Source organism: Rhinoderma darwinii, unplaced genomic scaffold, assembly GCF_050947455.1.
Source record: "Rhinoderma darwinii isolate aRhiDar2 unplaced genomic scaffold, aRhiDar2.hap1 Scaffold_728, whole genome shotgun sequence".
Classification (NCBI taxonomy): Eukaryota; Metazoa; Chordata; class Amphibia; order Anura; family Rhinodermatidae; genus Rhinoderma; species Rhinoderma darwinii.
In genome coordinates this window covers 26,038-41,301 of record NW_027464289.1, presented here as the reverse complement: position 1 = coordinate 41,301, position 15,264 = coordinate 26,038, and the positions used below count along the sequence as shown (strand labels likewise).

The 15,264-nt window shown below is 50.4% G+C and overlaps 1 protein-coding gene across 1 annotated transcript in view; it reads right to left on the bottom strand.

The window, feature by feature from the left end:
- The window catches only part of EMILIN1 (elastin microfibril interfacer 1), a 76,061-nt gene that overhangs the window by 42,392 nt on the left and 18,405 nt on the right, over nucleotides 1-15,264 (bottom strand). Inside the window, exons 2-3 of the mRNA XM_075849272.1 lie at nucleotides 7,582-7,796; nucleotides 2,729-4,903 (exon numbers count right to left, since the gene is read on the bottom strand). Of these exons, the coding sequence (XP_075705387.1) occupies nucleotides 2,729-4,903; nucleotides 7,582-7,796 (2,390 nt within the window). The remainder of the gene's footprint in view (nucleotides 1-2,728; nucleotides 4,904-7,581; nucleotides 7,797-15,264) is intronic.

Here is a 15,264-nt window from a genome sequence, read left to right as displayed (position 1 = left end):
GAGTATTACATGAGTATTATACAATGTTCTCTCTAGTATGAGTATTACATGAGTATTATATAATGTTCTCTCTAGTATGAGTATTACATGAGTATTATATAATGTTCTCTCTAGTATGAGTATTACATGAGTATTACATGAGTATTATATAATGTTCTCTCTAGTATGAGTATTACATGAGTATTACATGAGTATTATATAATGTTCTCTCTAGTATGAGTATTACATGAGTATTATACAATATTCTCTCTAGTATGAGTATTACATGAGTATTATATAATGTTCTCTCTAGTATGAGTATTACATGAGTATTATACAATGTTCTCTCTAGTATGAGTATTACATGAGTATTACATGAGTATTATATAATGTTCTCTCTAGTATGAGTATTACATGAGTATTATACAATGTTCTCTCTAGTATGAGTATTACATGAGTATTATATAATGTTCTCTCTAGTATGAGTATTACATGAGTATTATATAATGTTCTCTCTAGTATGAGTATTACATGAGTATTAAACAATGTTCTCTCTAGTATGAGTATTACATGAGTATTATATAATGTTCTCTCTAGTATGAGTATTACATGAGTATTATATAATGTTCTCTCTAGTATGAGTATTACATGAGTATTATATAATGTTCTCTCTAGTATGAGTATTACATGAGTATTATACAATGTTCTCTCTAGTATGAGTATTACATGAGTATTATACAATGTTCTCTCTAGTATGAGTATTACATGAGTATTATACAATGTTCTCTCTAGTATGAGTATTACATGAGTATTATACAATGTTCTCTCTAGTATGAGTATTACATGAGTATTATACAATGTTCTCTCTAGTATGAGTATTACATGAGTATTATATAATGTTCTCTCTAGTATGAGTATTACATGAGTATTATATAATGTTCTCTCTAGTATGAGTATTACATGAGTATTATATAATGTTCTCTCTAGTATGAGTATTACATGAGTATTATATAATGTTCTCTCTAGTATGAGTATTACATGAGTATTATACAATGTTCTCTCTAGTATGAGTATTACATGAGTATTATACAATGTTCTCTCTAGTATGAGTATTACATGAGTATTATATAATGTTCTCTCTAGTATGAGTATTACATGTGTATTACATGAGTATTATACAATGTTCTCTCTAGTATGAGTATTACATGAGTATTACATGAGTATTATACAATGTTCTCTCTAGTATGAGTATTACATGAGTATTATATAATGTTCTCTCTAGTATGAGTATTACATGAGTATTATATAATGTTCTCTCTAGTATGAGTATTACATGAGTATTATATAATGTTCTCTCTAGTATGAGTATTACATGAGTATTATACAATGTTCTCTCTAGTATGAGTATTACATGAGTATTATACAATGTTCTCTCTAGTATGAGTATTACATGAGTATTATACAATGTTCTCTCTAGTATGAGTATTACATGAGTATTACATGAGTATTATACAATGTTCTCTCTAGTATGAGTATTACATGAGTATTATACAATGTTCTCTCTAGTATGAGTATTACATGAGTATTATACAATGTTCTCTCTAGTATGAGTATTACATGAGTATTATACAATGTTCTCTCTAGTATGAGTATTACATGAGTATTATACAATGTTCTCTCTAGTATGAGTATTACATGAGTATTATATAATGTTCTCTCTAGTATGAGTATTACATGAGTATTATATAATGTTCTCTCTAGTATGAGTATTACATGAGTATTATACAATGTTCTCTCTAGTATGAGTATTACATGAGTATTATATAATGTTCTCTCTAGTATGAGTATTACATGAGTATTATACAATGTTTTCTCTAGTATGAGTATTACATGAGTATTATACAATGTTCTCTCTAGTATGAGTATTACATGAGTATTGTATGAGTATTACATGAGTATTGTATGAGTATTCTATGAGTATTACATGAGTATTATATAATGTTCTCTCTAGTATGAGTATTACATGAGTATTATATAATGTTCTCTCTAGTATGAGTATTACATGAGTATTATACAATGTTCTCTCTAGTATGAGTATTACATGAGTATTATACAAGGTTCTCTCTAGTATGAGTATTACATGAGTATTATATAATGTTCTCTCTAGTATGAGTATTACATGAGTATTACATGAGTATTATATAATGTTCTCTCTAGTATGAGTATTACATGAGTATTATACAATGTTCTCTCTAGTATGAGTATTACATGAGTATTATATAATGTTCTCTCTAGTATGAGTATTACATGAGTATTATATAATGTTCTCTCTAGTATGAGTATTACATGAGTATTACATGAGTATTATATAATGTTCTCTCTAGTATGAGTATTACATGAGTATTACATGAGTATTATATAATGTTCTCTCTAGTATGAGTATTAAATGAGTATTATACAATATTCTCTCTAGTATGAGTATTACATGAGTATTATATAATGTTCTCTCTAGTATGAGTATTACATGAGTATTATACAATGTTCTCTCTAGTATGAGTATTACATGAGTATTACATGAGTATTATATAATGTTCTCTCTAGTATGAGTATTACATGAGTATTGTATGAGTATTACATGAGTATTATACAATATTCTCTCTAGTATGAGTATGTGATGGAGGGCTTTATGGGGTTGACATTTCCACCGCCTCCATTGGGCCTGTTCTTATAATGAACTCCTGTGTCTTACCCACAAAGTCCTGAAGAGTGAAGTTCTGGACCTCGGAGGACAGGATCAGCATGGAGTTGTTCAGAGTGTTTAATCTGCCATTGATGCCATTGAGCTGGTTAGTGTGAAGTTTCTCAAACCAGGCGGTGTGAGTCCTGACGGTGCTGTTCATCTCCTGCACACAGTTCCACAGGCCGGACACATGCTGGTTCAGGTTCTCCTTTATCTTGTGCAGGCTGCCTGAGACTGTATCGAGCTTGAGGCAGATGTTCTCCAGCTTCGAGACTCTGTCCTCCAGTCCTCCAGAAGAACGTCTGCACTCCTGGGTCTCCTCTATCACCATGCTGCCAAAACTGTTGATTTCCTTGTGGAAGAGATCAAACTTTTCCGTGTTGTCCTTGATGTGCTCAGTCACCTCCTCCTGAAGTTTATTAATCTCAGAGATTAGTTTGTGCTTGGTTGTCCCCAGATCATGGATGTCGGTTTCGTGTTTCTCGAAACTTTCTTGCAGGTCCTTGACACTGTCGTTTAAAGAAGTAAATGTCACAATGATGTTGGAAAGTTCTCCCTGTAACTGCTTCAGTTCTCCACTAGAGCTTCCTCCAAAGACTGTAAAGCCGTCCAGAGGTTTGTTGGAGCCACTCAGGCCCTCCTCTGCTTTCCTGTGGATCGCCTGGCAGGTGGCCGTGCATTCCTCCACCTGCTCCTTTAACTTGCCCACTTCCTCTTGCAGGTTGGAGCACACCTGCCCACAGCTCCTATAGTCAAACTGGATCATCTTTGTAAGGGATGCGATATCATTTTCCATATCTAGCATCTTCCCGTTGGTGTCATTCTGATACTGAGCAATGTTGGCATCAAACCTGTCCAGATCATATAAGATGGTAGATGTAAATCTGTCCTGAGCCTCTTTTAGGTCATTGAATAACTTTGTGAAGGACTCTCCTCTGGCATCCACGGCGGCTTTGACATTGGTCATCTGATTGTCTAAGCCGTTGAGTGTTCCTTGCACCTTGCCGCCGGACACTCTTAGTTCGGTGATATCAGAATAGACCATCTGGATCTGATCGGAGTTCTGCTTCACCCTGTTTTCTAAATCAGAGACCGTTTCTGTGACGTCTGAGCTCTGCTTGCTGCACTGATCCCTGCAATGCTGGACGGTGCTGGTCACCTGGTGTCTGAGGACCTGGACATCTTCACCGACCTTTTTAATGTGATCTTCATTTTTTCCAACCCGATCTTTCAGGGTGTTAATATCGTGAGAGAAATCAACCATTTTCTGCTCCGTTACATCTCGGAAGCCCGAGCTGTTGCCGAGTTCTGATAGAAGGATGGTAATTTTGTAGTCATTGCCTTGAATACGATTCTTCAAATCATCTTTGAGTTTATCTATCTCATCCTGGAAATGATTTGTCATCTCATCTCTGTAGTGGTAATAATGCTCCTCCAAGGTCCTTGTAGTGGTGTTCATGCGCCCCTCAATGTCTGACAGGCGGCTATTCAGGTTAGTGCCCACTTGGCTGATCTCATTGTTGTCCCCTTCCCCTAGTTCCCTGTCTAGACGGACGGTCAGGGCAACAACAGATCCTGACAAGGTGTCTGCTCTCCTTTCGGCCTCACCTACTCTTTTGCGCAGATCAGCAACTTCCACGCAGCAATCCTTAGGCCGACGTGATGTCAGCTCCACCACATGAGACTGAATGTTCTGCACGGCTTCCCTGTTTCTCTGGTCCACAGAGTTGATGAGTTTCTCCAGCCCACGCATGCGGTCTCTGTCCTCATTCTGCTGATTCCGGAAGCCCTCCACTCCGGTGAGGCACGCAGAACAGGAATGCTGCATCCTTCTGTCCACTTCTTGTAGGATGTCTCCTTTCAGGTCTATAATGATATCAGAGCTTCCAGGCTGCTTGCCGTTTGCGTTGTTCAGGTGTCCAAGCTCTTGGTCATGGTCCTTCACCTTTTTGTCCAGGTTTGTTAGTAGAGTTTGGATGTCATTCAGTTTTTCAGACATGTCAGATTGGCCGGAGGCAGAATCTGCTGGCTGCTTCCCGTTCAACACATTTTCCACAGTCAGACGAATCTCAGACTGGAATTTCTCATTCATCCCTTGCAATGTGGACTGTAAGGTCTGAAGATCTTTGGTCAGACGTTGCACCTTGTCCTCCAGTTGCTTCACTTTCTCAGAGTCTCCTTGACCTGACAGAAACCACAAGAGTTTATTAGGCCTGTAGAGAGTATTACTACATGGACAGCAACTTACACATCAGGCACCCCCGACAGTGAGAGAGTGAGACCTGGTAATACCTCATATTGTCTTGTGTCTGATGGTCTGATGACAACATGAGATTTGGGAGGATTGGAAGCTTGATGAGAAGACAGAACCCAGAGAGAAGCTGCAGTGAGAGGGAAATCAGAAAGTGAACTGTAAGGAACCACAGATCAGGCAGAAGAACAAGGATTGGAACATGTAGACAGGTGGAGAATTCAGTACACGGATGAGGGGCCAGGAAACAGGGGGGCGGGGGACAGTCGAGAATGAGTAGAAAGGGTCCGAGAAGCTCATCTGTCCGAAGCTGTGAGGCAATGTGCTCATATCATATATATATATATATATATAATGTACAGATGAAAGAAAAACCCTATTGTCAGAAGAGAATCACAACAGCGGTCCTCAGATGTCGCAACAGCCTTAGGGGTAGTTTCCAATAGCAATTAAATTACTGACTAGATTTACAATGGAAATAAGTAGTCAGGGATGTACAGAAGAGAGTCATGGGAGCGCTGGGGCGAGTCAGGGGAGCACAGAATGAGGAGGAGTCAGGTGAGCACAGAAGGAGGAGGAGTCAGGGGAGCACAGAAGGAGGAGGAGTCAGGGGAGCACAGAAGGAAGAGAGTCAGGTGAGCACAGAAGGAGGAGGAGTCAGGGGAGCACAGAAGGAGGAGGAGTCAGGGGAGCACAGAAGGAGGAGGAGTCAGGGGAGCACAGAAGGAGGAGGAGTCAGGGGAGCACAGAAGGAGGAGGAGTCAGGGGAGCACAAAAGGAGGAGGAGTCAGGGGAGCACAGAAGGAGGAGGAGTCAGGGGGCACAGAAGGAGGAGGAGGAGTCAGGGGAGCACAGAAGGAGGAGGAGGAGTCAGGGGAGCACAGAAGGAGGAGGAGTCAGGGGAGCACAGAAGGAGGAGGAGGAGTCAGGGGAGCACAGAAGGAGGAGGAGTCAGGGAGCACAGAAGGAGGAGGAGTCAGGGTAGCACAGAAGGAGGAGGAGTCAGGTGAGCACAGAAGGAGGAGGAGTCAGGTGAGCACAGAAGGAGGAGGAGTCAGGTGAGCACAGAAGGAGGAGGAGTCAGGTGAGCACAGAAGGAGGAGGAGTCAGGTGAGCACAGAAGGAGGAGGAGTCAGGGGAGCACAGAAGGAGGAGGAGTCAGGGTAGCACAGAAGGAGGAGGAGTCAGGGTAGCACAGAAGGAGGAGGAGTCAGGGGAGCACAGAAGGAGGAGGAGTCAGGGGAGCACAGAAGGAGGAGGAGTCAGGGGAGCACAGAAGAAGGAGGAGTCAGGGGAGCACAGAAGGAGGAGGAGTCAGGGGAGCACAGAAGGAGGAGAGTCAGGGGAGCACAGAAGGAGGAGAGTCGGGGGCGAGTCAGGAGAGCACAGAAGGAGGAAGAGTCAGGAGAGCACAGAATGGGGAGGAGTCAGCGGAGCACAGAAGGAGGAGGAGTCAGGGGAGCGAAGGGGGCGAGTCAGGGGAGTGAAGGGGCAAGTCAGGGAAGCACAAAAGGAGGAGTCAGGGAAGCACAGAAGGAGGAGGAGTCAGGGGAGCACAGAAGGAGGAGGAGGAGTCAGGGGAGCACAGAAGGAGGAGGAGGAGTCAGGGGAGCACAGAAGGAGGAGGAGGAGTCAGGGGAGCACAGAAGGAGGAGGAGGAGTCAGGGGAGCAGAGAAGGAGGAGGAGTCAGGGGAGCACAGATGGAGGAGGAGTCAGGGGAGCACAGAAGGAGGAGGAGTCAGGGGAGCACAGAAGGAGGAGGAGTCAGGGGAGCACAGAAGGAGGAGAGTCAGGGGAGCACAGAAGGAGGAGAGTCGGGGCCCAGTCAGGGGAGAACAGAAGGAGGAAGAGTCAGGAGAGCACAGAATGGGGAGGAGTCAGCGGAGCACAGAAGGAGGAGGAGTCAGGGGAGCAAGAAGGAGGAGTCAAGGGAGCGAAGGGGGTGAGTCAGGGGAGTGAAGGCGCGAGTCAGGGAAGCACAAAAGGAGGAGTCAGGGAAGCACAAAGGAGGAGTCAGGGAAGCACAGAAGGAGGAGTCAGGGAAGCACAGAAGGAGGAGTCAGGGAAGCGCAGAAGGGGGAGTCAGGGGAGCGCAGAAGGGGGAGTCAGGGGAGCGCAGAAGGGGGAGTCAGGGGAGCGCAGAAGGGGGAGCACAGAAGGAGGAGCACAGAAGGAGGAATCAGGGAAGCACAGGGGGGGGGGGTTCAGCGGAGCGCAGAAGGAGAAGTCAGGGAAGTACCAAAGGAGGAGTCAGGGGAGCACATAAGGGGAATCAGGGGAGCACAGAAGGGCGAGTAAAGGGAGCACAGAAGGGGGAGTCAGGGGAGCACAGAAGGGGGAGTCATGGGAGCACAGAAGGGGGAGTCAGGGGAGTGCAGAAGGGAGAGTCAGGGGAGCACAGGGGGGGTCAGTGGAGTGCAGGGGGGAGCCAGGGGAACACAGTAGGGGTCTGAGGAAAGTGCAGGGGGGGAGTCAGGGGAGTGCAGGGGGGTTCAGGGGAGCACAAAAGGAGGAACTTCTCTGATGTCCCCCTATGTTGTTTCTTGACTTTGTTAAGCCTGTTAGTAGTGCTGCCCACATACTGCGTGGACACAGCAGAGTTAGACTTACCCTCACCTCCAGAGCCACTAAGATGACTTCCTCCACTGGATCCAGAAATGTTGGGTCTTACAGGCCTTGGCCTAGGTCTACTGGTTGTGACCTGAGCTCCATTTGCTGGTCCCTCCATGCAGTCATCTCCTGAATATCCATGACAACACTTCCATTCCATGTCCGACAGGGTCTTGTAGGCTACTTTGTATCGGGGTCTCATGAAGCTGCGGTACCTAAAATAAGAGAGCAGTCTATGGGTTTTGTGGTCAAAGCCAATAATAACTATAAAGAATAATGGATGCTTCTAATGAAATAGTACAGCTCCTAGCAGGACCCTTGTGCTGAGACCACATCACCTTGTGGAAGCAGGTAGTTATGGGTAGTTATGGGTAGTTATGGTGGAAGATTATCAGAAACTGGTGACATGGAAGTTACTATAGAAGTTTATGACCAGAATCTCATTATATGTGCTCACGTAGATGTCTACTCTGCCAGAATGTCCAGGAGATTCCTGCAAAGGGAAGGCCTTCAACTCTCAGAAGAGTAAACCTTGTCCTCTGCACTGGAGGAGATTGGTCAGTTTCCAGATCATCCACTAGGTGGCGATGCACAGGGTTGTGTATACATACTGTCTATACATGGACCACAGGACAGAGCTAAATGAAAAACCACACCAAGATGACCACAGACAGTAGGTGCAAGCAGAAAGGTTGCCAACATGATTTTTTTTTTTTTTAATCCTAGAATGACAGATGTTTTTTCAGACTGTTATGGAGGTCAGTGGAACTTGAAGTAGGAGAACAGCGACCAGAGCAGGAGGAGAAGGAGAATAGCGACCAGAGCAGGAGGAGGAGGAGAACAGCGACCAGAGCAGGAGGAGGAGGAGGAGAACAGTGACCAGAGCAGGAGGAGGAGGAGGAGAACAGTGACCAGAGCAGGAGGAGGAGGAGGAGAACAGTGACCAGAGCAGGAGGAGGAGGAGAACAGTGACCAGAGCAGGAGGAGGAGGAGAACAGTGACCAGAGCAGGAGGAGGAGAGCAGTGACCAGAGCAGGAGGAGGAGGAGAACAGCGATCAGAGCAGGAGGAGGAGGAGAACAGCGACCAGAGCAGGAGGAGGAGAACAGTGACCAGAGCAGGAGGAGGAGGAGAACAGTGACCAGAGCAGGAGGAGGAGAACAGTGACCAGAGCAGGAGGAGGAGGAGAACAGTGACCAGAGCAGGAGGAGGAGGAGAACAGCGACCAGAGCAGGAGGAGGAGGAGAACAGCGACCAGAGCAGGAGGAGGAGGAGGAGAACAGTGACCAGAGCAGGAGGAGGAGGAGGAGAACAGTGACCAGAGCAGGAGGAGGAGGAGGAGAACAGTGACCAGAGCAGGAGGAGGAGGAGAACAGTGACCAGAGCAGGAGGAGGAGGAGAACAGTGACCAGAGCAGGAGGAGGAGGAGAACAGTGACCAGAGCAGGAGGAGGAGGAGAACAGTGACCAGAGCAGGAGGAGGAGGAGAACAGTGACCAGAGGAGGAGGAGAACAGTGACCAGAGCAGGAGGAGGAGGAGGAGGAGGAGAACAGCGACCAGAGCAGGAGGAGGAGGAGGAGAACAGTGACCAGAGCAGGAGGAGGAGGAGGAGAACAGCGACCAGAGCAGGAGGAGGAGAACAGCGACCAGAGAAGGAGGAGGAGGAGAACAGCGACCAGAGAAGGAGGAGGAGTGGAAGAAAAGCAACCGGAGCGGGAGTAGAAGGAGAACAGCGACCAGAGCAGGAGGAGGAGAACAGCAACCAGAGCAGGAGGAGGAGGAGCACAGCGACCAGAGCATGAGGAGGAGGAGAACAACGACCAGAGCAGGAGGAGAAGGAGAACAGCGACCAGAGCAGGAGGAGAAGGAGAACAGCGACCAGAGCAGGAGGAGGAGAACAGCGACCAGAGCAGGAGGAGGAGGGGAACAGCGACAAGAGCAGGAGGAGTCGGAGAACAGCGACCAGAGCAGGAGGAGTCGGAGAACAGCGACCAGAGCAGGAGGAGAATAGCGACCAGACAAGGAAGAGGAGTGGAAGAAAAGCAACCGGAGCGGGAGTAGAAGGAGAACAGCGACCAGCGCAGAAGGAGGAGAACAGCAACCAGAGCAGGAGGAGGAGGAGCACAGCGACCAGAGCAGGAGGAGGAGGAGCACAGCGACCAGAGCAGAAGGAGGAAAACAGCGACAAGAGCAGAAGGAGCAAAAGAACAGCGACCAGAGCAGAAGGAGGAAAAGAACAGCGACCAGAGCAGAAGGAGAAGAACAGCGAAGAGCAGGAGGAGAAGAACAGCCACCAGAGCAGGAGGAGCAGGAGAACAGCGACAAGAGCAGAAGGAGGAAAACAGCGACAAGAGCAGAAGGAGGAAAAGAACAGCGACCAGAGCAGGAGGAGAAGAACAGCGACCAGAGCAGGAGGAGGAGAACAGCGACCAGAGCAGGAGGAGGAGGAGAACAGCGACCAGAGCAGGAGGAGAACAGCGACCAGAGCAGGAGAAGGAGGAGAACAGCGACCAGAGAAGGAGGAGGAGGAGAAGGAGGAGAACAGCGACCAGAGTAGTAGGAGGAGGAGAACAGCGACCAGAGCAGGAGGAGAAGGAGAAGAACAGCGACCGGAGCGGGAGGAGAAGGAGAACAGCGACCAGAGCAGGAGGAACAGAACAGTGACCATAGCAGTAGGAGAAGAACAGTGACCAGGGCAGGAGGAGGGAACCAGCGACCAGAGCAGAAAGAGGAGTAGAACAGCGACCAGAGCAGTAGGAGTAGAACAGCGACCAGAGCAGGAGGAGGAGGAGAACAGCGACCAGAGCAGGAGGAGGAGGAGAACAGCGACCAGAGCAGAAGTAGAACAGCGACCAGAGCAGGAGGAGGAGAACAGCGACCAGAGCAGGAGGAGGAGGAGAACAGCGACCAGAGCAGGAGAAGGAGGAGAACAGCGACCAGAGCAGGAGAAGGAAAACAGCGACCAGAGCAGGAGGAGGAGGAGGAGAAGAAGAACAGCGACTAGAGCATGAGGAGGAGGAGAACAACGACTAGAGCTGGAAGAGGAGGAGAACAGCGACCAAAGCAGGAAGAGGAGAACAGCGACCAGAGCAGGAGGAGGAGGAGAACAGCGACTAGAGCAGGAGGAGGAGGAGAACAGCGACTAGAGCAGGAGGAGGAGGAGAACAGCGACTAGAGCAGGAGGAGGAGGAGAACAGCAACCAGAGCAGGAGGAGGAGGAGAACCGGCAACCAGAGCAGGAGGAGGAGAAGAACAGCGACCAGAGAAGGAGGAGGAGGAGAACAGGGACATGAGCAGGAGGAGGAGAACAGCGACCAGAGAAGGAGGAGGAGGAGAACAGCGACCAGAGAAGGAGGAGGAGTGGAAGAAAAGCAACCAGAGCGGGAGTAGAAGGAGAACAGCGACCAGAGCAGGAGGAGGAGAACAGCAACCAGAGCAGGAGGAGGAGGAGCACAGCGACCAGAGCATGAGGAGGCGGAGCACAGAGACAAGAGCAGGAGGAGTAGAACAGCGACTAGAGAAGTAGGAGGAGAAGAACAGCGACCAGAGCAGGAGGAGGAGGGGAACAGCGACCAGAGCAGGAGGAGTCGGAGAACAGCGACCAGAGCAGGAGGAGTCGGAGAACAGCGACCAGAGCAGGAGGAGAACAGCGACCAGACAAGGAGGAGGAGTGGAAGAAAAGCAACCGGAGCGGGAGTAGAAGGAGAACAGCGACCAGCACAGAAGGAGGAGAACAGCAACCAGAGCAGGAGGAGGAGGAGGAGCACAGCGACCAGAGCAGGAGGAGGAGGAGCACAGCGACCAGAGCAGAAGGAGGAAAACAGCGACAAGAGCAGAAGGAGGAAAAGAACAGTGACCAGAGCAGAAGGAGAAGAACAGCGACCAGAGCAGGTGGAGAAGAACAGCGACCAGAGCAGGAGGAGGAGGAGGAGCACAGCGACCAGAGCAGGAGGAGGAGGAGAACAGCGACAAGAGCAGAAGGAGGAAAACAGCGACAAGAGCAGAAGGAGGAAAAGAACAGCGACCAGAGCAGGAGGAGAAGAACAGCGACCAGAGCAGAAGGAGGACAACAGCAACCAGGGCAAGAGGAGGAGGAGAACAGCGACCAGAGCAAGAGGAGAAGGAGAACAGCGACCAGAGCAGGAGGAGGAGAACAGCGACCAGAGCAGGAGGAGGAGAACAGCGACCAGAGCAAGAGGAGGAGGGGAACAGCGACCAGAGCAGGAGGAGGAGGAGAACAGCGACCAGAGCAAGAGGATGAGGAGAACAGCGACCAGAGCAAGAGGATGAGGAGAACAGCGACCAGAGCAAGAGGATGAGGAGAACAGCGACCAGAGCAAGAGGAGGAGGAGAACAGCGACCAGAGCAGGAGGAGGAGGAGAACAGCGACCAGAGCAGGAGGAGGAGAAGAACAGCGACCAGAGCAGGAGGAGGAGAAGAACAGCGACCAGAGCAGGAGGAGGCGGAGAACAGCGACCAGAGCAGGAGGAGAACAGCGACCAGAGAAGGAGGAGGAGTGGAAGAAAAGCAACCGGAGCGGGAGTAGAAGGAGTACAGCGACTAGCGCAGGAGGAGGAGAACAGCAACCAGAGCAGGAGGAGGAGGAGCACAGCGACCAGAGCAGGAGGAGGAGGAGCACAGCGACCAGAGCAGGAGGAGGAGAACAGCGACCAGAGCAGGAGGAGGAGGAGAACAGCGACCAGAGCAGGAGGAGAAGGAGAACAGCGAACAGAGCAGGAGGAGAACAGCGACAGAAGAAGGAGGAGAACAGCGACCAGAGTAGTAGGAGGAGGAGAACAGCGACCAGAGCAGGAGGAGAAGGAGAAGAACAGCGACCAGAGCAGGAGGAGCAGAACAGTGACCAGAGCAGTAGGAAAAGAACAGTGACCAGGGCAGGAGGAGGAGAACAGCGACCAGAGCAGAAAGAGGAGTAGAACAGCGACCAGAGCAGGGGGAGGAGGAGAACAGCGACCAGAGCAGGAGGAGGAGGAGAACAGCGACCAGAGCAGGAGGAGGAGGAGAACAGCGACCAGAGCAGTAGGAGAAGGAGAACAGCGACCAGAGCAGGAGGACGAGGAGAACAGTGACCAGAGCAGAAGGAGAAGGAGAACAGCGACCAGAGGAGAAGGAGAACAGCGACCAGAGCAGGAGGAGGAGGAGAACAGCGACCAGAGCAGGAGGAGGAGGAGAAGAAGAACAGCGACTAGAGCAGGAGGAGGAGGAGAACAACGACTAGAGCTGGAAGAGGAGGAGAACAGCAACAAGAGCAGGAGGAGGAGAACAGCGATCAGAGCAGGAGGAAGAGGAGGAGAACAGCAACCAGAGCAGGAGGAGGAGAACAGCGACCAGAGCAGGAGGAGGAGAACAGCGACCAGAGCAGGAGGAGGAGTACAGCAACCAGAGCAGGAGGAGAACAGCGACCAAAGCAGGAGGAGAACAGCGACCAAAGCAGGAGGAGAACAGCGACCAAAGCAGGAAGAGGAGAGCAGTGACCAGAGCAGGAGGAGCAGGAGAACAGCGACCAGAGCAGGAGGAGAACAGCGACCAAAGCAGGAGGAGAACAGCGACCAAAGAAGGAGGAGAACAGCGACCAAAGCAGGAAGAGGAGAGCAGTGACCAGAGCAGGAGATCAGCGACCAGAGCAGGAGGAGGAGGAGAACAGCGACTAGAGCAGGAGGAGGAGGAGAACAGCAACCAGAGAAGGAGGAGGAGGAGAACAGCAACCAGAGCAGGAGGAGGAGAAGAACAGCGACCAGAGCAGGAGGAGGAGAACAGCGACATGAGCAGGAGGAGGAGAACAGCGACCAGAGAAGGAGGAGGAGGAGAACAGCGACCAGAGAAGGAGGAGGAGTGGAAGAAAAGCAACCGGAGCGGGAGTAGAAGGAGAACAGCGACCAGAGCAGGAGGAGGAGAACAGCAACAAGAGCAGGAGGAGGAGGAGCACAGCGACCAGAGCATGAGGAGGAGGAGAACAGCGACCAGAGCAGGAGGAGTAGAACAGCGACTAGAGCAGGAGGAGGAGGGGAACAGCGACCAGAGCAGGAGGAGAAGGAGAACAGCGACCAGAGCAGGAGGAGGAGGAGAACAGCGACCAGAGCAGGAGGAGGAGGAGAACAGCGACTAGAGCAGGAGGAGGAGGAGAACAGCAACCAGAGAAGGAGGAGGAGGAGAACAGCAACCAGAGCAGGAGGAGGAGAAGAACAGCGACATGAGCAGGAGGAAGAGAACAGCGACCAGAGAAGGAGGAGGAGGAGAACAGCGACCAGAGAAGGAGGAGGAGTGGAAGAAAAGCAACCGGAGCGGGAGTAGAAGGAGAACAGCGACCAGAGCAGGAGGAGGAGAACAGCAACAAGAGCAGGAGGAGGAGGAGCACAGCGACCAGAGCATGAGGAGGAGGAGAACAGCGACCAGAGCAGGAGGAGTAGAACAGCGACTAGAGCAGGAGGAGGAGGAGAACAGTGACCAGAGCATGAGGAGGAGGAGAACAGCGACCAGAGCAGGAGGAGGAGGAGAACAGCGACCAGAGCAGGAGGAGAAGGAGAACAGCGACCAGAGCATGAGGAGGAGGAGAACAGCGACCAGAGCAGGAGGAGGAGGAGAACAGCGACCAGAGCAGGAGGAGGAGGAGAACAGCGACCAGAGCAGGAGGAGAAGGAGAACAGCGACCAGAGCAGGAGGAGAACAGCGACCAGAGCAGGAGAAGGAGGAGAACAGCGACCAGAGCATGAGGAGGAGGAGAACAGCGACCAGAGCAGGAGGAGGAGGAGAACAGCGACCAGAGCAGGAGGAGAAGGAGAACAGCGACCAGAGCAGGAGGAGAACAGCGACCAGAGCAGGAGAAGGAGGAGAACAGCGACCAGAGCAGGAGGAGGAGGAGGAGAAGGAGAACAGCGACCAGAGTAGTAGGAGGAGGAGAACAGCGACCAGAGCAGGAGGAGAAGGAGAAGAACAGCGACCGGAGCGGGAGGAGAAGGAGAACAGCGACCAGAGCAGGAGGAGGAGGAGAACAGCGACCAGAGCAGGAGGAGGAGGAGAACAGCGACCAGAGCAGGAGGAGGAGGAGAAGAAGAACAGCGACTAGAGCAGGAGGAGGAGGAGAACAACGACTAGAGCTGGAAGAGGAGGAGAACAGCAACAAGAGCAGGAGGAGGAGAACAGCGATCAGAGCAGGAGGAAGAGGAGGAGAACAGCAACCAGAGCAGGAGGAGGAGAACAGCGACCAGAGCAGGAGGAGGAGTACAGCAACCAGAGCAGGAGGAGAACAGCGACCAAAGCAGGAGGAGAACAGCGACCAAAGCAGGAAGAGGAGAGCAGCGACCAGAGCAGGAGGAGGAGGAGAACAGCGACTAGAGCAGGAGGAGGAGGAGAACAGCGACTAGAGCAGGAGGAGGAGGAGAACAGCAACCAGAGCAGGAGGAGGAGGAGAACAGCAACCAGAGCAGGAGGAGGAGAAGAACAGCGACCAGAGCAGGAGGAGGAGAACAGCGACATGAGCAGGAGGAGGAGAACAGCAACCAGAGCAGGAGTAGGAGAACAGCGACCAGAGCAGGAGGAGGAGAACAGCGACCAGAGCAGGAGGAGGAGTACAGCAACCAGAGCAGGAGGAGAACAGCGACCAAAGCAGGAGGAGAACAGCGACCAAAGCAGGAGGAGAACAGCGACCAAAGCAGGAAGAGGAGAGCAG